This window comes from Vidua macroura, chromosome 18 (genome assembly GCF_024509145.1).
Source record: "Vidua macroura isolate BioBank_ID:100142 chromosome 18, ASM2450914v1, whole genome shotgun sequence".
NCBI lineage: Eukaryota > Metazoa > Chordata > Aves > Passeriformes > Viduidae > Vidua > Vidua macroura.
Window position 1 is genome coordinate 14189066 of NC_071588.1, and position 22913 is coordinate 14211978.

At 47.9% G+C, this 22913-nt stretch overlaps 1 protein-coding gene across 1 annotated transcript in view; it reads left to right on the forward strand.

Annotated features, from left to right (window-relative positions):
* The first annotated feature begins 14580 nt into the window (after positions 1–14580).
* The window catches only part of SELENOM (selenoprotein M), a 45219-nt gene continuing 36886 nt past the window's right edge, over positions 14581–22913 (forward strand). Inside the window, exon 1 of the mRNA XM_053993948.1 lies at positions 14581–15029. Coding sequence (XP_053849923.1) covers positions 15022–15029 — 8 coding nt within the window. The 5' untranslated portion in view covers positions 14581–15021. The remainder of the gene's footprint in view (positions 15030–22913) is intronic.

Genomic DNA, 22913 nt, shown 5'->3' on the forward strand with positions numbered 1-22913 from the left:
GAATTATTATAATTTTGAAATTAAAAGGCTCTCAGGCAAAGATCTGGGAATAGGAACAACAGTTCTTTACAAGGAAAACTAAAAATACAAATGCAATAGTACAAACAAACAAAGACAAAACCTTTGACAGAGTCAGAAAAGGACCTGACAGCCTGTAGGTCAGGGTGGTGGCAACAGTCCCATTCCATGGTGGCTGCAGCCCTCCTGCAATGCCAACTGTGGTTCTGTTGGAGCAGTTGTTGGATCCTGTAGAAGGGTATAGTCTTCCTCTGAAGATCCAGTGGTGGTGTAGATGGGCCTGGTCTTCCTCTGGGAATCCAGTGGAGAAGACAGTTGCTTCTTTGGGAATCCAGGGGGAAAAGGCTGCTATGGTGCTCCAAATCTCAGATTCTATCCAGTAGGAATGCTTGGTTCCTCCCCCTGGGTGAAGCCTCTCACAATGGGATGATGGAATTTTATCAGCCATGCAGGGACACTCAATGGCCCATGAACAGAAGATATTTCCCAGAGGGAGGATGGGTCATGGAAGAGATAAAGAAAACTGCCCCATGTCTAACAGATGGCAATAGAACACACCCCCAGCCACATCTTGTATTTGCAGCCTAAGACATTGTCATCCTCAGTTCCTGTGTTGTTACCCTGAACTCCTTTATTTCTATCATCTCCACTGTACATCATCCCCTCTGCTCAAGGCCAATGAAGATCCTCCTCCACTTGTTCTTCCCATCTCATTATAGTTATTATTTGGTACTGCTCTACCATCTTCCTCCATGTCAAGCCATCCATCAAAGTTTCATTGGAACTGATCAAAACAGTCACCATCTCAAACACAACTGTAACACCACTGCTAACCCCCTTCATCTACATGTTCAGAAATGCAGAGGTGAAGAACATCTTGACTAAAGCTTTACCTAGGTAGACAAACAACTGTGTCCCAAGATCTTGTCCAGAACTGTCTTCCCCAGTCTAGCAGAAAAGCTTCAGAGACATCTCAGATTCCAAAGAAAGACTTCTCTTAGAAAGAGATGGAACTATTCTCAGCTCTTAGCTAAGGTAATTAGCATTAATATAAATATTCACGACACAATCTTCACAAACTTCACTTGCATCAACAAAAAGAATTTCACAGATCAAAGTGGAAATAACCACTACAACTGTCTAGAGGTGGAAAATTTACACACCCCTGGCCTCTCTGCTGTTATAAATTGAGGTGAATAATTTGTTCAGCCTTTCGAGAGTTAATCAGAAATTTATTGGTTACAGCAAGCAATGGCAAGCAAACAGCGCTAGGTGCAGCCGGGGAGTCAGCGCTCCGCCTACGGCTCACACCGTTTCCCCCTTCCCACAGTCTTTTTATACTCTTTTTCTTCTGTGTCCGTGGTATCTCTGGGTCTACTCTGCGCTTGCGCCCTCTGTTGCTAGGGGGTCTTCTTCTACTCTCTGGTGGTCGTTTGAGGAAGGCTCCTCTCTTCTTCCTCAGTGAAAGTCCACGGCCCTGTAATGATCTTTTCCATATAAGGTTGTATGTTATATGCACCTAAGTTCTAGTTACACAATCAGCTTAAGTAATCAACATACTAGCTAATTTCTGTCTTGCGGTTTTCTGTTATCTACACAAGGCTTCTCCTTTCTGTGTTGATGAACAAAGAGTCCTTTCTAACTTATCACAATCCCCCCTTTTCTTTTTCTTTATTTTGTTCATCAAACCTTTTTAGTTCTTGTAAACTAAGGGCTAAGGTTTCTTAGTCTCAGGATCCTCCAGTATGGGTTCATATTTGGCCTTTATCAACATGAGGTGAGCAACCTCCAAGCTCCCCTTTACTATGTCTATGATCCGATTAAAAATACATGGGCCAAAGGTTAGTCCCAAAATCAGACACATATAGAAACATGGTTCGTTGGGGGCCAATGTACATAATGACAATGTAAAACTAGGAGATCCAGACGATATCCGAGTTTGAATTTCCTTCCCATCTACTCGGGTTAATATCCATTTAAAGGGTTGATGTGAAAATTGAGAATCTCCTCCTGGCAAAAACATAATCAGAATTACAATAACGATAACTTGCCAAGGAGGAGGAGTCCTGGTTTTGCACTTAACTCATAATTCCCTACCATTCCCCTTTTAGCTTGTTGCCCTTTTTGTCTACCCAGGGTGGTTGAGTCGGTACTTTTGGGGAGATTATCAATACCCAGCCGGTAATATTTGGAGTATTTCTGCATTATTCTACTTGGGATTGGGAAGAGCCTGGTTCTTTCCCCTCTGCTTCACCCGCTGACTCGGGTGCTTCGAGCCGCGGGGATTACCATCTTCTCGGCAGCAGCGGTACTCTCCAGTGCATCCATTCCCTTTTCCCCTTCTAGCTTCATACTGCTCCCAGTTCTTATCTTTGACCGGGGATGAGTCACACAGGATTTCTTTCAGTTCTTTCCGACAACACCGGTTTACAATATGGGCAACAAAGAGGGTGTGGGAGGGGTCCCCGCCCTCCCTTGGGAGGCAGCTTCAATATAGACAAAAGTTGTCAATCACATGTTGCTCCCCTCCCCAGTTGAGGCTGCCCGTCAAAGGTTAACACACTCCCCAGTTCTAGAAAGTTCCTCTCTTCTGCTAACCCCATTGGACCCTGTTGGAATGCCACTCCTCTCCTGTATCCCGATTGGTTCATTGTATGTCACCCCATCCCGTCTCCTCCCCTCTACCCGTTACCCATTGGTTGATTTGTACCCTAGCCACTCCTATCCCTCTGCCCTTATATTCTCGGTCCCGCCCTTGTTCTGGGCTCCCTGAGTCAGTTTTCCCTCCGAGAGTGTTGCTGCTCCTTGCCTTCTCCCCCTGCTCCTTCTTTCTCCTACAATAAACCTCTCGGATCCTACTGCTCGGGAGACATCTCGTCTTTGTCTGGTGGAGTTATCCGGGTTTCATCTACCCCTCCCTGCGGACCGGTCAGTTGAGGATCACTCCCCGGACTGGCTGGGAACCCAGGGAACCCCCGGAGGACTACTATTTTTTACAATTGGCGCCTCGAACACGGTGATCGCTGCCCCGGTCTCCGACGAGCGTCTCCTGCCGCGTGAGGATCTGTGACCCTGCGCTGCGGGACTACAAGCGCCGTTCGCCGCCAATCCCAGGAGTAGCTGTTCTTCTGTTCTAAGAAGACTCCTATCTCCTGGACCTGCTGACAAGTCGTGGACATCCGACCCAGCAGCTTCAAGGGAAGCCCCGGATTCCACGACACCAGCAGAGCTCCACCACCCCACCTCAGCTTTTCCTTTCGCCGCGTTGTGGTTTGGTGAGTGCAGCTGCTCGAGGAGAGCAGCCGACGCAGGCTCTTCTCTTTTCCTTTTTCCTTTGCTCTGGTGGGGATTCTCTTCTGCAGCGAGGAGATGGGTAACCGCCTCTCCCCTGCAAGACGAGACTTCTATTCCCAAGTTAAAGCTACCATTCGGTTGGGGAATGCTTCTTTTAATAAGCGGGTCCTTAAATCTTTTGTTAATTTTATTTTTGATCATTTTCCAGACGCCTCTACTGAGGACGTCCTTTCCATTTCATTCTGGGGAAAAGTTGGGCGTTATATTTATGATCTACAAGTTTCTGGGAATTTTCGGGTCGGGAGATTTTTTCCTATTTATGATGTTATTTTTAATTTAGTTAAACAAAAAGGGGAAAGTTCGGGCCCCAGTTTTCCTACCCCTTATTCCGCCCCCCTCGCTTCTAACCCCATTTCCCTTAAGGGTGGAACGGGAGATAGATCCTGCCAAAATAAGGCACAGGGCTGCTACCGTCTCCCTGCTGCCTCCCGTTCCACTCTGTCCTTCTCTTGTGCTGGGACTGGCCACCCCAGCATGAGCCCTATCCACTCCCTCGATCCTCATGTCCCCAACCCCAGTTTTACTCCCAGTTCCAGTTCTGTTTTAACTTCACCTCAAAATGGCGGCGGCCTCGTGGCCGATTGCCCTAAAACACAAAATGGCGCCTCCTCCTCCTCAACCCCTCCAGTTCCCGCCACTTTACCATCTCCGCCCCCTTCGTCGGTTGCTGCTCCCGCGTCGGGTCCCGCCCCCCATCATGCGTCGATTTCGGTGACGTCGGGACCCTCCCATCCTGCCTCCCTAGCCACACCCCTGGGCGGGCCCCTGGTGGGTGGGACAGGCCTACCAGAAGGCCACGCCCCAGTGGGTGGGTCAGGCCACACCCCCTCTCCTGCCACTTCCGGTTCCCACGCTACCGGAACCGGAAGTAGGCCTTGCCGGAAGCAGGCCATCTTGGCCTGCAGGGTCTCCCATAGCCAGGACCCACCGGCAAGGGAGAGGCTTCGGGCCCTAGCCCGTCCTGCCTCCTCCTCGGAAGAGGATGAGGACAATGACGACCCCCGGCCAACAACCAAGCCAGGGGAGGGCTGGGCCCGGATAAGGGCCAAGGCTATTAGGGATGGGGACCTAGATCTCGCCAGGGATCTAGGCCCAATCGCGGCACCGGTTAGGCTTAAGAGGGGGAAGGAACCGCGGTGGGAACAACTGCCATACACGGAGGTGAAGGAGTTGAGGAAGGCAGCCAAAGACTATGGGAGAAATTCCCCGTTTTTCAAGAACGTATTGGACCTGACTTTTACTGGACATACCTTGGTGCAGCATGACCTTCGCTATATAGTGAAGGCTCTGCTGTCTCCCACAGAATTTCTTCTGTGGGAGATACATTGGAAAAAGCTGATAAAACCCATTCTAACTAAATATGACCTTAAGGAGGTGCTGGGAGATGGCGCCAAGGGCCTGGAGGCACTGGCAGGGGAAGGGGAATTTAGTAAACCAGAAGACCAGATCCTCCTTCCCGACAACTTGCTAGCTGACATCCGAGAAGCCGGGAAGGAGGCCCTACTAAAAATCCCCGATGGAACCACCCCCCTCCAGAATTTTACATCCATCCTCCAGGGCCCTGATGAGACTTTTATTAAGTTTATAGACAGGCTAAAGGAGGCTATAGACCGGCAGATTGAGAACGTCGAGGCCCGAGAAGAACTGTTGCGCAAGATGGCCTTGACCAACGCCATCCCGGAGACAAAGAAGATCCTGCGAGCTCTCCCCCAGGATCCGGAGCCGACCATCGCCAAGATGGTCAAGGCGTGCACAAAAGCGGCATCGATGGAACAGACTGTGGCATTTGCGGTGAGCAGAGGTGTGGGGGAGGCAATGGTGGACCTCATGAACACGCGCTGCTTCGGCTGCGGTCAGTTGGGCCATATACAAGCCAATTGCCCACACTGGCCGCCAGAGAGGTCCTACCCTCATTACAACCCCTCCCCGAGACCACTTTACCGGAATCCCCGTTATCATCGGCCGGGAAACGGGAGGCGGAGCGCGCTGAGGGGCCGCGCTACGACAACAAATGGCCCGTCCCAGCGCCCTGCGCTGCCATCGCTCCCGGAGAACCACTGCCCCAACGGCACGTTTCTCCGGACATCCGCAGCCAGGAGGACGGGCTCCGGCTCCTCAGACGGACTAAACAACTGAACAGTGCCCGCCGCCAAGTCCTCCGGAGTTCCATCCACATCATGTTTCCGGATGAGGACTTGGTCCGTGTCCCGGTAGGATTCCTGCTGCCACCATACTGTGACCACCCTGTCACAGTGCTGTTCATAGGAGACTCCATCAGCACGCCGGACGACCTCACTGTCATCCCGGAGGTCGTCTACTTCGAGCCGGGGGCAGAGCTCAACGTCTCTCTGGTTTGCCATCACCCTCCGTTCTCTCTGCCAAAAGGATCTCCTTTAGCCCTGTGCTACATTCTTCACTGCCACGGAGAAGAAGACAACCGTGACGCCTCATCGGACTCTCCACTTAAACAAGACCCTTCTGCTTTTCTTGTACACAACGTTAATAGACAAAGACCAATTATTAAAACTACTTTTATTTTTCAGGGGAAAAATATCTCGTTGGACCTGATGGCAGACACCGGTGCGGACGTTACCATCGTCCCTCAGGCAGAGTGGCCGCGCGACTGGGAGTTAGTGTCCCCTTGTGGCACAATCTCCGGCGTGGGAGGAGCCGTCAATTCCCAACGCAGTAAGCACCTCGTGTGTGTGGAGGGGCCGGAAGGCCAGATTGCCACCATTCGGCCTTTTGTTGTAGCATCTAACATCAAATTATTAGGCAGGGACGTTTTGTCCCAATGGGGTGCCCGTCTCGACATCCCTAGCCCTGCGTGGGATTTTTAGTTTGGGCCACTGCAGAGCGCACCTCCCCACCGCTTAATTGGAAAACTGATACACCGGTGTGGGTGGACCAGTGGCCCTTGCCAATCGAAAAACTTAATGCGCTCCACGAACTAGTAGAGGAGCAGGTGCGCCTGGGGCATTTAATACCTTCCACCAGCCCCTGGAATACACCTGTCTTTGTTATTAGAAAACCCGGCAAAGACAGGTGGCGCCTGCTCCAGGACCTACGCAGGGTTAACGATGTTATTGAGGATATGGGACCCTTGCAACCAGGCCTTCCCTCTCCCTCTATGCTGCCCCAGGATTGGCAGCTTGCAATCCTTGATATCAAGGATTGTTTCTTCAACATCCCGCTATACCCCGGAGATGCTCCCAGGTTTGCGTTCTCGGTTCCCTCTATCAACCGAGGCGAGCCGTATAAACGGTACCAATGGACCACTCTGCCCCAGGGAATGAAGAATTCCCCGGTGCTCTGCCAAACCTTTGTGGCACAGGTCCTTTCCCCAATTCGTCGCCTCTTTCCAGAGGCCATCATACTTCACTATATGGATGATATCTTGATTTGTGCTGCCAGCTCAACATATCTACAAGCAGCCTTGGACAGGACAGTTAAAGCTATCAAGGATGCGGGCTTTCAGATCGCGGAGGACAAGATCCAGCTGTCGTCCCCCTGGAAATACCTGGGCTTCCTGATTACGGGAAGGACCGTCGCGCCCCAGTCTCTTATCATCAAGGACGACCCACGGACCCTGCGGGACTTGCAGCAGCTTTGCGGGACCATCACCTGGATCCAACCTCTCCTGGGACTCACCACAGAGGAGCTGTCGCCACTCTTCCACCTGCTGAAAGGCGACGGCGACCTGGCATCCCCACGACATCTCACACCGGATGCCCGTGAGGCCTTGGAGAGAGTCGCATCTGCTATCAAGTCCCGCCAGGCGCATCGGGTCGCGCGGTCCCTCTCAATCCAGTGTGCCATCCTGGGTAAGTCTCCCAACTTACACGCCCTGCTATTCCAGTGGGACGACAGCCAGAGAGACCCACTCCTTATCATCGAGTGGCTGTTCCTCCCCCACCAACCCGCCAAGACAGTAACAACATATCCTGAACTCATGTCAAAACTGATCATTAAGGCCCGCCAGCGCCTCCGGACCCTCGCAGGGTGTGACCCAACATGCATTTATCTACCTCTAAATCTGGACCAATTGGATTTTCTTCTACAAACAAATGAATACTTACAAATATCACTTGACAGCTACCCCGGTCAAATTCTTATACACTATCCCAAGCACAAATTATTTAAAGACACTTTATATCTGGCTCCAAAAATTTTCAAGAGCAAAACACCACTAAAAGGCGCTCTCACGGTGTTTACTGATGGGTCGGGAAGATCCCACAAATCAGTGATCACTTGGAAGGACCTGGACAGTCAGAAGTGGGAATCTGACGTCCAAATAGTTCAGGGATCCCCCCAAATCGCTGAACTTGCAGTGGTTGTGAGAGCCTTCAGAAAATTCCAACAACCTTTCAATCTGGTAACTGATTCGGCATATGTAGCCGGGATAGCAGAGCGGGCCGAACATGCCCTGCTCAAAGAAATTCAAAACAAAATGCTCTATAGCTTGCTCTCAGAACTAATTTGGCTGATCTCCCACCGAGAGCAACCTTATCATATTTTGCATGTTAGGTCACACACAGACCTGCCGGGAGATATCACCGAGGGCAACCGGAGAGCGGACACTCTGGCCATGTTAGCTAACACCGCGAACCCAGCAGCTTTGGCACCCGCCCTGCCAGATGTTCATATGCAGGCTAAGATGAGCCACGCCTTTTACCATCAGAATGCTCCAGCTCTATGCCGCCAATTTAAGATCTCTAAGGAGCAGGCGCGAGCCATCTTAGCCACCTGCCCCAACTGCCAGTCCCACGCATTACCATCAGTAGCGACGGGGGTTAACCCCCGGGGACTGGGGGCATTGGACATCTGGCAGACAGATATCACTCACTTTCCTTCTTTCAGGCGGCTCAAATATATCCACGTGTCGGTGGACACGTTATCGGGGGCAGTGTTCGCTTCCACACATACGGGGGAAAAAACCAAAGACATTATAAAACATCTGTATATGGCTTTCTCCACTCTGGGTGTCCCAAAAACCATCAAAACTGATAATGGACCAGGGTTTGTGTCCAAACAGTTCATGAAATTTGTGCAACTGTGGGGCATTGACCATGTTACTGGAATTCCACACAACCCTACAGGGCAGTCAATAGTAGAACGGAAACACCAAGAGATTAAGAAATTATTAGAACAACAAAATGATTCGGCCATCACCACGAGCCCTGTAGAGAGGTTGTGCAAGGCCCTATACGTTCTCAATTTCATGAACTGTTCGGACCGCGAGCCAAACCCCCCGATCCTGCGCCATTTCCATAATAACACCAGGGCGCAGTTGAAGGAGAGACCTCCTGTGCTTGTGAAAGACCCTGAGTCCAAAGTTATCAAAGGTCCATACCCTCTAATAACGTGGGGAAGAGGGTATGGATGTGTTTCAACAGAACAGGGCCCCAGGTGGATCCCCGGGAAATTCATCAAACCATACCGGGAGGACATCCCTACAGAAAGCCAACCCCCGGAACACTCCCCCGAGACGCCAGCTCCATCAGAAACCACCGTCGCGTGGAGTCGAAGGAAGAGGAAGAAGACCAGACCAGTCAGCACCGCCGTCAGGACCTCAATAACTAACAGACACTTCCCGCCGGCTTGGACTGTTTACCCTCTGACCCCATCCCCTACCATCCCTCACCCTTTTCCGTCCTACCACTTTCCTCACCCCTTCTTCCCTCATACCTGACCTGATTTTGTTTTTCTGTTTTGTTACTATTTTGATTTACACGGGGGAGGATGGGGATTCAAAGGGGTCACTATCTTCATTTCCTTTATGTATCTATTTATTAGACTTTGGGCCACCCAGAATGGCAGTCACAGCAGCCAGAACACCCTGCAGTGACCGGCTTCCTGCAGCAGCACTCTTCACCATCGTGTGGCTTCACCTGGCAGGAAGCTGGATCGTACCACAGCCCAAAGAGAACGTCTGGGTCACGCTGGCAAAGTCCATCGGGCAGGAACAACTCTGCATGGCTATGGGAGGTGTAGACAACCCATTGTCTACATGCCTGGTGGGAGTCCCCCTGTCGGAAAACGATTTTCCACTCACAGCTATGAAACCCAACTCGGCGGACTCCTGGGGGAGTTGGATAAGGACACTACCGCAGGCACCACAGGAACCCCAGGAATTGGACCTACTGGGGTCCACGAGGGCTCACTTTTGCATTAGGTTTTACACTAAGGCCCCTCAAGGAAAAATAGAGTATGACATCAAAGAGGTCACACCAACTGATAAAAAATATATTAATGAGTGGTGCAACTATACGAGCCCAGTACTGTCCAAGTCCTACCCATACCCTAAGGAGCTCCCTCGGGGTGTGTTTTTGATCTGTGGGGACAGGGTGTGGGCTGGGATCCCCTCTAAGATCAAAGGGGGTCCCTGTAGCCTTGGCAGGCTTACTACCCTAACCCCCAACAAGACACAAATTCTTGATTGGAAAAGGGGAAGTCAATCGGCACGCCAAAAAAGATCTTATGGGGAATTCGACCCAAATTGCGACTCGGAAATTTATGATTGGGGCAAAGGAAAGAGGGTCGCCGCATCCATCTTTCTACCGTGGTATGCGGCAGCAAAGGCCCTCGGTGAGATTTCTCACTTAGGGTGTTGGGTGAGTAAGCAGGCCAATGCTACCTCTGCCGCCTTATCAGATCTCTTGGCGGAAGAAGAGACCACCAGGCACGCCACCTTACAAAATAGAGCGGCCATCGACTTTCTGCTGCTCGCCCATGGCCACAGTTGCGAGGACTTTGAGGGGATGTGCTGTTTCAATTTGTCATCGAGGAGCACATCCATCCAAGCCAGCATCCAGCGGATCCAGGCATTGGTAAAGGACTTAAAGACTGAAACTGGGGCTGTGGACGCTGTGAACAAGATCTTCTCCCAATGGGGTGTTCCTGGGTGGGCCATTCCGATTGTTAAAGGTTTAGTTTGGGTTTTGATTATAATTTTCTTAATTTCTGTTGCTTTAACCATCTTTAAGAAATTGTTATCTAGAACAATGGGAAATGTTTTTTTAATAAACCAAAAAGGGGGAGTTGTGGGAGGGGTCCCCGCCCTCCCTTGGGAGGCAGCTTCAATATAGACAAAAGTTGTCAATCACATGTTGCTCCCCTCCCCAGTTGAGGCTGCCCGTCAAAGGTTAACACACTCCCCGGTTCTAGAAAGTTCCTCTCTTCTGCTAACCCCATTGGACCCTGTTGGAATGCCACTCCTCTCCTGTATCCCGATTGGTTCATTGTATGTCACCCCATCCCGTCTCCTCCCCTCTACCCGTTACCCATTGGTTGATTTGTACCCTAGCCACTCCTATCCCTCTGCCCTTATATTCTCGGTCCCGCCCTTGTTCTGGGCTCCCTGAGTCAGTTTTCCCTCCGAGAGTGTTGCTGCTCCTTGCCTTCTCCCCCTGCTCCTTCTTTCTCCTACAATAAACCTCTCGGATCCTACTGCTCGGGAGACATCTCGTCTTTGTCTGGTGGAGTTATCCGGGTTTCATCTACCCCTCCCTGCGGACCGGTCAGTTGAGGATCACTCCCCGGACTGGCTGGGAACCCAGGGAACCCCCGGAGGACTACTATTTTTTACAAGAGGGCAGGTTCATTCAGGTGGAAACAAAAATTCTCAGGGTTAACCCCTTTTCTGTAAACCCCTCACCACTCTTCTGATTTGAACCTTACCCACTTATTCTCCAATTCCCCTAACTCTAATATGATTCTTGTTAATCCTCACTCTAGCTTGTAGCAGCTGGAGCAAATCCCAGTAGGTGGCTTTCCTTTGCGGCAATGGACCCACCACCGTTCTTGGCAAGTTTTACAAACAAAGCACACAAGAGGATAACAATCACAACGTATTTCTTTACACACTAGTCTATAATCATCAGCCAAGGGGTAAGTGTATCCTTTCTGTTCCCCTTCTTGGTCTTCTGTGGGATTACCCACACTGAGTCCGTTAGTTCTTCTTCAAGGTGACCTTCAGGTTTCCGGGTTGGCTCGTTACTCTCCAATGGTCAGCTGTAGTAATCGGCCTTTAACTCGACTCGCGTGGGTCTATCCCTTCTCAGCGGTCCGAATTGCTGTCTCTGTGGTGAGTAAAACAACAAAGGGGCCTTCCCAACGAGGTGTTAAAGAATTTTCTTTCCACGATTTAATGAGTACTTTATCTCCAGGCTTAATCTTATGTATTGTTAAGTCTAATGGAGGTCTTTGAGTCAACAGCCCCTTTTCCCTCAATTCTCTCCTTCTGTTCATAATTTGCACTATGTAGGTATTGATCTGAGAATCTACAAGGGTGATCTACAGGGGTCTCCATGTCATAGGGCATTCCGAATAGCATCTCAAAAAGGGATATCCCCACATCAGTTCGGGGTTGAGTGCAGATATTTAATAGAGCCAAGGGCAAACACTTGACCCAAGACATCTTTGTTTCTAGCATTAATTTAGTTAACTGTTTCTTGATTTCCCCATTCATCTGCTGCACTCTCCCAGAACTTTGCAGGTGCCATGGAGTATGATACTTCCACTGGGTCCCCAGGGCGGTGAGAACATCTTTTGCTATTTTTGAAGTAAAGTGAGAGCCCCTATCAGAATCTAGGATCTCTATCATCCCGTATCTAGGTATGATTTGTTCTTAACCACCGCATGAGATCTTGTTCTGGCGGTGGGGAATGCTTCTACATAGTGTGTCAAGTGATTTATTAATACCAACAAGTACTTGTATCTCTCTATTTTGGGTAGTTCAGTAAAGTCCACTTGTGTATGAGAGAAAGGTCTTTGTGCTAACTCTCTCCCACCCATTGGTCTCTCTCTTTGTTGTTGCTTGTTTACCTTTTGACAGGTCAGGCAATATTGGGTTACCTGTTTAGCCAGATTATAGATCCCTATACACATGTATTTGATGGCAAACTGATTGACTAAGGCCTGGGTGCCCCAATGGATTTTATCATGTATAGCCTGCAGGATTCTCATGGCTACTCCTTTCGGGAGTACTTCATCAATGGAAGCAATATTTGATTGAACTTTTTCAGTTCTGAGTGTTCCAATATAAGCCACAGATAAAAGGAAAAACTTTTTTTTTTTTTTTTCCCTTAGGGGTTAATTACTGAGGTTTTTAGGGAATCCCTTTTCTTTGTTTTATTGTCTCCTTTTGTCCATCAGATTGTAATCTGCGTCTGTCGGTCACACCAGGGGAGCACAGTGAGGCTGCCTAACAGGGCAGGACGCGTATATATACTTTCATTTGTCCACATTCACTTAACTTTATTTTTCACTTACTGTCACACACAACAAAACAACTACAACAACTAGGTACCTTTTATTTTTCAACACACTTATTACACTTTTAGGTGTCCCTGGCCAGTCCCAGTGTTCTTGGATACCCCTCAATCCAGCTGTGTTGTTCCCAACCCCAGATCCTCTCAGGCTTATCCTCAAACCGGCAAAATTTTTACTCAATCCTGGGTGCTCTCGAATACTAATATCTCAACCCAGCAAACTTAATTCTGGGTGCTCTCGAATATTAATATCTCAACCCAGCAAACTTAATTCTGGGTGCTCTCGAATATTAATATCTCAACCCAGCAAACTTAATTCTGGGTGCTCTCGAATATTAATATCTCAACCCAGCAAACTTAATTCTGGGTGCTCTCAAATATTAATATCTCAACCCAGCAAACTTAATTCTGGGTGCTCTTGGAATGTTAATCCCTCAATCCAGCAGGTTTGAATCAACCCTGGATGCTCTTGGAATATTAATCCATCAACCCAGGAGGTTTAATCCTGAATGTACTTGGGCATTCTTATCCCTCAATCCAGCAGAATTTTTAGGAGCCCCTCCTACACATTTTACCTTTTATTTTTCCCCAATAGATTATGCCAAGAAAACCCTCTTTTTACCTTTTAATTAATTTTTTTTTCTAATTAATTACCTTTTACTCCCCCCCCCCCCCCCCCACTAAGGGGTCCCACTCTTTCTCTGAGACCCAGTCCCAGTTTCCCCGGGGGGGTTCTCGCACTCTTTTTATCACTCACTTCGTCTCTTTACTGGCTGCTTTTCTCGCGAAAAAGCCGGAAACGCAGCATGGAAGACTACCGCTCTCGCTTAGCAGGTCTGGGGTAACCAGCCTGCCTGTCATTCACACACATTCATCCTCCCTTTATCCGCTCCATCCCACATAAATTTACGAACTCCTAAGGGTTCAATCCAAACTACTGGGGAGGAAAGAAAAGGAGAAAAAAAATTGCCTTAGTTCTTCCTTTTAATGCTAAGGCTGTGCCACTCATTTATCCTTTCTCAATCTTCTTCAAACACGACTCAGGTTTCGGGGACTAGGTGGCTTTTCCCACAGATTAAATTCACTATTTCACACCTTGCTTGTTCAACCCCTGGGTTATAGTATCTCGGCAATTCAGGGGTACATGCACGACACATGTATCTCCATCTATATGAAATACAATACCACCTCCTCTGACACTTCAAGCATCGGAGGAGAACTCAAGCTGTGTGACAGTCTGGTTTCCAGCAAAAGGTTGTCAATCCACACACGAAGCAGGGGATTACCCCTTCCAGACCCCGCCTCAAGGGGTTCCTAAGCGCCCGTTCAACTGGCGGTTGTTCCCAGTCAAAGGCTAGATAGCAACTTGTTGAACTTTGGTATATCCCTCCCAAGAACACTCTGTCTCTCCCTCCGTCTTCCCATTCTATGACTACTCAGTCCCCTGATGGATGAAGAGACTGACTTGGTTCAAGCTGAAACCACCTGTGGAGAGCCTGTCTGGGAGGCCGGGCTCCCTCGGCCCGGGCTTGGAGTTCTGCAGCCACTGTGGGCAGATCGCCTCTCACTTGTAACAAGAACTAAACAGCAAATCCCGTAATGCAAAGGATCTCCCAGTGACAGCTTTTAACACTAAAGGGCAGTGCTATCGCACAACAAACACTTAACTCTTAGCCTAGCCGGGTTCGCTGGCTACTTTTGCAAGCCCTTTACCAACTAGCGATGCTTGTAAGCGGTGCTTGTAACTCCTAGCTTGTACCACGCTCCCACTAGCTGCGCTATCAGCTAGCGGCGTTCAAAGCAGCTCCTCAAACCGCGGCTTGTGCCCGCGCGCCCGCTGCGCTATCAGCTGGGCCGCGCCTAAAGCACCTTTGCAAGCCCCGACTTAAGCCCCGCGCCGCGCTCCCCCAGCTCGCCAGAGACAGCCCGTGCCACGCATGCGCACCACCCGCTCTATCAGGTAGTGTGGCTGAGCTGCCCCGCGCATGCGCACTACCCGCACGATCAGGTAGTGTGGGCTGAGAGCTGCCCCGCGCATGCGCTCCCCAGCACCGCCGCGCCGCGTCTCTGTATCTTAGTAACGCCGCACCGCGCTTCACACATACACACACACACACACAAGCACACACGTCTGGATGTAACAAACACACCACACCGAAACTGGGACACACCACACCACAATCGGGACACAACACACAACACACTGAAATCACGATTTCTCCCTCCCCGAGCCGCGCTATCAGCTGGGGAGGTCCTCCCGCCTTTTCCTAGTCTGGCTTCTAGTTACCCGCTGGTTATTCCCCTGGAGCTCAGCATTCAACTCATCCCCCCCCGAGTCATCTTGGATCGGGGCAGAGGGTTCAGGATGTTGTGGTGAATGTGGAGGTAGGGGTGAGTAAAGGTTCCGGGGAGGAGAACGGGGGGGGGGGGGGGGCGTGTTGGAGGGGGAGGAGGTATGTAGGGTGGAGGGGTGGAATCGGGTAGGTCTGTATCCTCTTTCAATCTTTTCTTCTTCTCCCTAGTACTAAGTGCAAACAACTTAGTGCGAGTTTCCCCCACTATCCAGAGGGAGGCATACTTGCTCTCCTCTAAGTTGAAGGGCTCTTTAGAATTCACATAAATATTTAAAGCCTGACATATCCAATCCTCAAATGAGCCAAACACTGGCCAGTACAAATGGTCCCCTCTTATTTGTTTCCCTCCCCAAACCTCTATGCAGTAGTGCACCATTTTCACCTTGTCCTTTCCTTTCCTGGAGGGGAAAGCATCCCAATTTTTAATCATTAGTCCTAATGGGCTATCTGGAGGAATTTGGGGAAGCTTTACAGGGGTTCCCCTACCCATGGGACCAGAGGGCTTGCTTTTCCTCTCTCCCATCTTCCAGAGTGCCTTCTTACACACACCTCCATGCTTCCCTCAATTCGTGGCCCAGCCCGTCGCCGGGTGTGGGAAACGCACTACTATGAGGTCCACACTCACGTCGTCTCACAGAGACGTCTCACTCATCACACTCCGGGATCCCAACCCCAACCGAGCGGCCCCCGTTCCCTTTAAACGGGGCAACCTCAGTAGCCCCGAAGGACCACTGAAAGGTACTTACACAATCCTGTGTCTTCGCCCGGGACTCGGAGCGTAAAGATTAAGGGGTTGCCGGCTATTCTTTGCTTGCCACCGGATTTGGGTTCGTCGGTAAGGGTCCCAGAGGGAAGACTCCTAAGCGGGGCTCACTGCCAAGGCAGCGAGGGCGCCTCCCCGTGAGGAGCTTCCAACGGATAGCCCTTATCCGAGTCACGGCACCAGATTGTTATAAATTGAGGCGAATAATTTGTTCAGCCTTTCGAGAGTTAATCAGAAATTTATTGGTTACAGCAAGCAATGGCAAGCAAACAGCGCTAGGTGCAGCCGGGGAGTCAGCGCTCCGCCTACGGCTCACACCGTTTCCCCCTTCCCACAGTCTTTTTATACTCTTTTTCTTCTGTGTCCGCGGTATCTCTGGGTCTACTCTGCGCTTGCGCCCTCTGTTGCTAGGGGGTCTTCTTCTACTCTCTGGTGGTCGTTTGAGGAAGGCTCCTCTCTTCTTCCTCGGTGAAAGTCCATGGCCCTGTAATGATCTTTTTCATATTAGGTTGTATGTTATATGCACCTAAGTTCTAGTTACACAATCAGCTTAAGTAATCAACATACTAGCTAGTTTCTGTCTTGCGGTTTTCTGTTATCTACACAAGGCTTCTCCTTTGATTTTCTGTTATCTACACAAGGCTTCTCCTTTGGTTTTCTGTTATCTACAGAAGGCTTCCCCTTTCTGTCTTGATGAACAAAGAGTCCTTTCTAACTTATCACATCTGCCACAGTCATAACACAGCAATTGGCCATGTCCAGCCCTCTGGTGTTCAGGACATGCCTTTGTTACACTTCCAGAACACGATAAATGTGTGCAAGCAGCATAGCCTCAAGGGTATCTTCGAAAATAAACAAAGCTGTCTTTCCAGAAGCCATTTGTGCTGCCAGATTGGCAGTGAGCTGCAATGACCACAACACGGACCCAGACTGGCAGGGAATCTGAATAATTTATTCAAAGAAATGAGTTGGTTTTATACACTTTTTCAAGGTACAGTGTTTCCTTACATGGTAATTTTCACTACATGACCTATCCCATTTTGCCACATGTTCTGGTTTGGAAGCAAAACCAGTGAGAGACTCCAAGTCAGAAATACAATTTAGTAAGAAAAGGAAAAAAAACCCAAACCAAAATACATGCAATAATACAAAAGAAAAACCATTGACAGAGTCAGAACAGAACTTGACACCCTGCTAGTTAGGGTGGTAGTAGCAGTCCAGATGAAATGGTCTTGTTGAAGTGGTGAGCCCATAGAAAAGATCTGGTAGCTCTTGTCTTCTGGAAACCAGTGGGTAAGGGCTGCTTGTTCTGTCCCAAACTCTAGATTATATCCAGGTGGGGATGCTTAGCTCCTCCCCCCTGGGCAGAGCATCTCACAATGGGCTGATGTCATTCTATGAGTCATTCCTAGATCCTTGATTGCCCATTAAACAGAAATGGCTCCCAGAGGGAGTTATGTCTGAGTCATGTGGCAAGACATTTATGGGTGCATTAAGAGGAGATAAGGAAAAAACAATACCCCTCTTGGTTTCAACAGCTCATGAAGATGGGAATAAAATACATTTTTAATATTGTAACCTAGGACACCACCACAGCAACACACTTTCTAAATGTCCTTCTGTGGGGTGATCACGTGCTGTTCACCTGTCTTTCAGCTTCCAGCAGGCTTCTCTCTGCAGGACTCTGCCATGTGGCACCTCCTCCTCCTAAGGTGAGGCAGAGAAAAGCCCATCTCTGCTGCCATGTGCTTCTTTATGCTGCCGTGTCCTTCTGCAGGCACGTTCCCATAGTCTGCAGCTTAACTCCATCCCATCTCTTCCCACTGTGAGCCCCTGTTACCACTGGAAGTTCAGGAAAGCTCTTTCTCCCTTTCCAAGTGGACCAACTATGCTGTTTCTTTTGCTTTTGCCTCAGGCTGCAAATACAATGGTCTCTTCAGGCTATGAACCAAAACGATGGAAGCAGGTATCACACTGTAGCCTTGCACATCCTCCTCTTGGAAATCACAGACTGCAGTTAGTGAAAGGGAAAAAAAAGTGGAGAAATAAAATAATAATAATGATAATAATTTTAAAAGCAGCAATTGTAAATGTCCATCCTTTGATCATTCTCACCCACAGAAGCTTCCAATTTTTTTAACACTAATCTCATGTCCCTCTTCTTTTTTTTCCCCCATCTTTTTTTTTTTCCTGCTTACTTGTAATTTTACTGCTTGGCCCCACTAGTAAGGTGCTAGGAGGAAAATGACTGAGAGGTTTCTTTTCCATGATAGATTGATTTATTTATGCAGCAAGAGCTGTCTTTGGACCAGGGCTGTTACAACCTACCCCCAAAGGCAGTGGTAACACAGGTTCTCTTTATTAAATTCTTTGGATTAGATTTGAGTGAAATGACACTGAAAGACTGGTGTTTGTGTAAATATACACAAATAGGGTTTATTGTAGAAAAATGTGATTGCAATTGGCATTCACATTCTCTGGACAGAGAGACATAATTCTGTCTCTCAGGAGAAGCACAAAGAGAAGAGAAAACAATCTTAAGCTCTGCTCCTCTGTTTTCCCCATGTGGAATGTGGTATGGAGATTGTTTACCTCAAGTGATTGCTTGATTGGATTCTGGTGAAGGTTGTTTGGGTTCAGTGACCAACTGGATCCAGCTGTGGCTCAGACTCTTAGCAGGCAGTCACAAGTTGGTAGTTAGTTGTTGATAGGTAAGTAAGAAGTATGTATGTAGAATAGGATAGTCTATGTTTAAATAGTATATTAATGTAATATAGTATAGTTTTAATAAAGCTATCCTTCAGCCTTCTGATCTGGAGCCAGACATCATCATTTCTTCCCCATCAGGGTTCCCTTTTTTACTACAGTTGCACAGTGTTATGGATGAGTAATGAGATAGTTGGCTCTCACAATTAAGGGGTGAACATTATAGGTATGTTAAGAGAAGTTTTATAAATTTATAGTTATATTACTGCAATGTGTTCCCCCCAGCATTGTTATCATGGGATGGCCTGGGTAGTCTGGGCATTTGGGAAGGTCAGCTTGTTACTACGGTAACACCTGACCTCCAATCAGAATGTAAGACAGTGATTTCCACCACTGGACAGCAAGGAAGGAGTTGATTGACAAGGCTCTGAGAGGTGCTGGAGATATAAAAGGCAGAGCATCCATTTTGAAGATGAGCCATGTGGCTGGTAGTCATGGCAGGACTCCTGACACTGTAATTTTTCCTTATTTGGTCCTTTAGTTGTATTTTTTTGCTAAGGTTTAATAAACTTTTAAAATTTCAAAAAGTGAGCTGTCGTTTCTCACACACAGGCAAGTAGGTATGTAGTAGGGTTTTTTGTTATCTACAGTAATCTGACAACAGTAGGAATATCTCATCACCCAAAGGCCTCAAGACAGACTTGGTCTTATCAGATCAGAGATTGGCCATTACACATCCAAAACCTCTCCTCCTCCATTTTAACAAAGCACCCTGGCATCTCCACAAATGGGAGAATGTTTTGAGTCACCATCCCTTCACAGTTCAGTCTCTCACAAGGGGCCTCCTGGTGTTATGAACAAGTTCATAGGTTAATATGGTCAGAACTGTTAATGCACTTAAAGTTGTAATAAGCTAATTATATTGATTAAATAGTTGTCAAATGTTAAACCCTTGTTGTACCCCCACTGTTAACTCCCTTACATACTCCCTGGGTGTACCCCTTCCCCCTCACCTTACCTGTACTCTTGTTGCATCCACCGGGTATTCCCTCCGCTGCTCCTCAAAATGGCCACCGGAAACATCCCCGGGAAATATGCAAATTAAGAGAAGCTCAAGAAAATCCAACAAAAGACCCTAGAAACGATAAGCCAACCTAAAATTTGAAGAAGTGACTGGACCTACTGGCGGGAAGTCCCTCTACTCCAACAACAAGGTTTTAAATGTCACTGTCACTGAGTAGAACTGAACTATAATGAGGACCCTAACCGATGAGCCAGAAGAAGTCTTCCTAGGCACACCCATGAGGATGGAAGCCCCAGTTCTGCTGTGAAGCAAAACCGACCACCTTCTCCTCTGCATCGCCAAAGGGAGCAGCGGCGGTGTGCGTGACCCCTCTGGCCCCCACCCAGAGCTGATCACTTTTTAAAAGAGCTGGTCTCCTTGCCCATTCTTCTCACTGGTATCTGGGATGCAGGATGGCAAAGGAATGTTCTCCTCAATCCTGGACTTGTCTGTACTCCCAAAGCCCTTTCAAACCACAGGGCTTTTGATTAGTCCCCAGACCACCTGATGTTGCCTCCCTCCCCACCAATCCTTACCCTGGGGCTCTGGGCATTATCTGCAGAGGAGAAACCCCACCAGCAGTAAAGAAGGAGCCCGGTACCTCTGGCCATCCCAGCACCCATCTGGGAGACAATAGGAAGCTGGGGCTGTTTTTAAGGTAAATTTTCCCCCTCTGACAGCAATGCTAATTAGTTTCTTGAATGCCCCTTGTTCTTTGTACCTGAACTAGCCACCTTTGGAGTCCTGCTTGTGTCGAAAAGGCATGGCAAGACAGAAGAGCAAGAGAGAAGATGTGAATTGTTAAAACCAAAAATCACGGACAAAGACTCTCTAACTAGTCAAAGTTAGAAAGTGGTATGTTTATTATGCCGGCAGGCAGCACTGTGGGGGTCACCCCTGAAATACATGACCACGTTGTACAAGGATTTTTGCCTTCTATTTGAATCTTCCAAAACCAAGAAACTGAACAGGGGTATGTCCCAGTGGACTCTCTCCCTTTACTCGAATAAAGTTGCAGGACTCCTCTGTCTCCTTTATGGACACTGGCTTTTCATAGAGTGGCTTTTCTGCACAATCCTCAGCTGCCAGAGCACCTCCTTCTTTTCCCTTTCTGCCCCACAGAGCTCCCTGCTCCACCTCTGTTCTGGGACAGCTAGGGTTGCCTCCCTCTATGCCAGCTCCCCACAGACATGTGCACTGGCTGCTGCTGCTGCTGCTGCTGCTACTCCTCCCTTTTGGGTTTGTGAAAAATGCGTATGTTGTGATTGGCTTTTCACAAATATTAAAATGAATATTATATGTGTTATGTTAGAAAGTTATGCTGTATTAATTCTCTTAAGTAGTGTGTTAAATATAGTTTTAGGTTATAACATAATGTTAAAAATAGAAACTATGTTATGTAAGATACTTTTTAACTAGCTCAAGAAAGAGATGAGATAATCAAGAAAATCTTCACACAGAGGTAACAGCAACAAGACACCAAATTCCCTAAGAGGCCTCCTTATCGGAAAAGAAAAACTTTATTCCACCTCCTTCTCGTCTTTGAGGCGCCAACAGGATTAAGGAGGAAAGTTGATAATAACCAGAGAAATCCCTCATTTGAAAGGAATGTATGCATCATGTATGAGATATATGAATATGCAAAAGGCTATTGCTTTTAAGGGTTAATCCTTTGTTAGCGAGCATGCTTTTTTTTTGAGGAAAGCATCCCAATGTTCATAATTCTTTGCTTTATTGTCCTTTATTGTCCTAACTCTGATTGGCCAAATTATTTTTGCTCTAATTTGTATTACTATTTTTATAACCATTTTATTACTATTAAACTTTTAAAATTTTAAAACAAGTGATTGGCATATTTCACAGGTTCTAGAACACTGAGTTCCAGAGGGAGCCCAGAGCTTCAGAGAAGCTGGCCTTTAACTTGTGACAAGTCTTGCCACAGTATACAAAGTGTCTCAAGTCGACACTAACTTTGGTGCCTAATGACAGTCCCTTGACAGTGGCCCCGGTAGCTCATCCCTTTCTCTCCCAAATTGCAATGATGTCAGGTTTGCTTGTCCTTGGTTTAGTTACCCTTCATTCAAAAATTCCCAGAGATTTTTTTCATTCGTCCACTGTTGCTGTTGAGGCAGGACGGGAACAGAAGAACTCCAAGATCAGAAGGTGAGAAGAAAACTCCACTTTATTTCAAATGCATCGCTCTTTTATAGAGAGCATTGTGAAGACTAATTTCATTGGTCTTAAAGTAAAAACATCAGACACAATTGGTGCACTCTGAATGATGCACGGTGGCAGAACATATTTATAAACAATGTGAACAACAAGAGAGATAGAGAATTATTTACATTCCTTTCCAATTCTCTCCCAGGCCCAGCCTGGTTAGAAACCTCTCTCTTTCTCTCTGACTGAACTGAGAATATCCATAGTCCACTATGCACACAGTGATTCCTGGAGAGCTGCAGAAATACAACAGCAGCAGCATAGTCTCCTCTGGGGTTTTTAGAGGGAATGCCCTCTCAGAGAGCTGTTCTGAGCCTTCCTGCAGCCATGTTTTACTCCTAAAAATGACACAACTGAAAAGCTCCAATGATCAGTGACCTAGCTGAGCAGTGGTCTTAAAAAGCAACACTTTTTATCCCACTGAAGCCTAATAGTGATATTTGTTGGAAAAATGGCATCCCAATATGTTCTCTTGTGTCAAACACAAAAGTTTTGGTACAAAAGAAGAAGCTTCTGATTAACCAAATAAAAATGTAAACAAGCAACAAGAGCAGACACTGCTCTGCCTTCTTGGAGCAGGAAGCCAGAATGTCCCTCTGCTCTGTAAAGGACATCCATCTCAGCAAAATGACGAGCTCTGGAATGCACCGCAAGGCAGTCAGTGCTCACCAGCTCTGACAGCAGTTCAGCCTGGGCGGCTCAGCTCAGATGAGTGCTTGTACTACTTCAGTGCTTCCAAGAAGCATCTGGACCCCACTTGCCTCTCAGGAAATGTCTATAGATCCCAAATAGCATCCTCAATTGGAAAGAAAAAAAAAAAAAGTTTTTTTATCTTGAGCTACAGTCAATGGGAAGTTCTTAAGCTTCTGGAACAACAACTTGCACTTTATTATCCAAAACCACTGTAGAGTGCAAGCAGAGACAGGAGGCAAAGTGAATGTGGAGCCCCACAAACCCTGCTCCATCTTGAGGAAACTTCTGTGGTGCTATGTCCAGGCTGGCACTCCAGGTAAATACATAAAGGACGTCACTGACACACAGAAGTAAATCAATTGCAGGCCACCAGGATTGCTGGGGCTGGAAGTAAGGGATGCATGAGGGGAGGGGGAACTGGGTTTGTTCATTCTGGAATATCAAAGGCTTTGAGGATCCCAGTTGCTGCC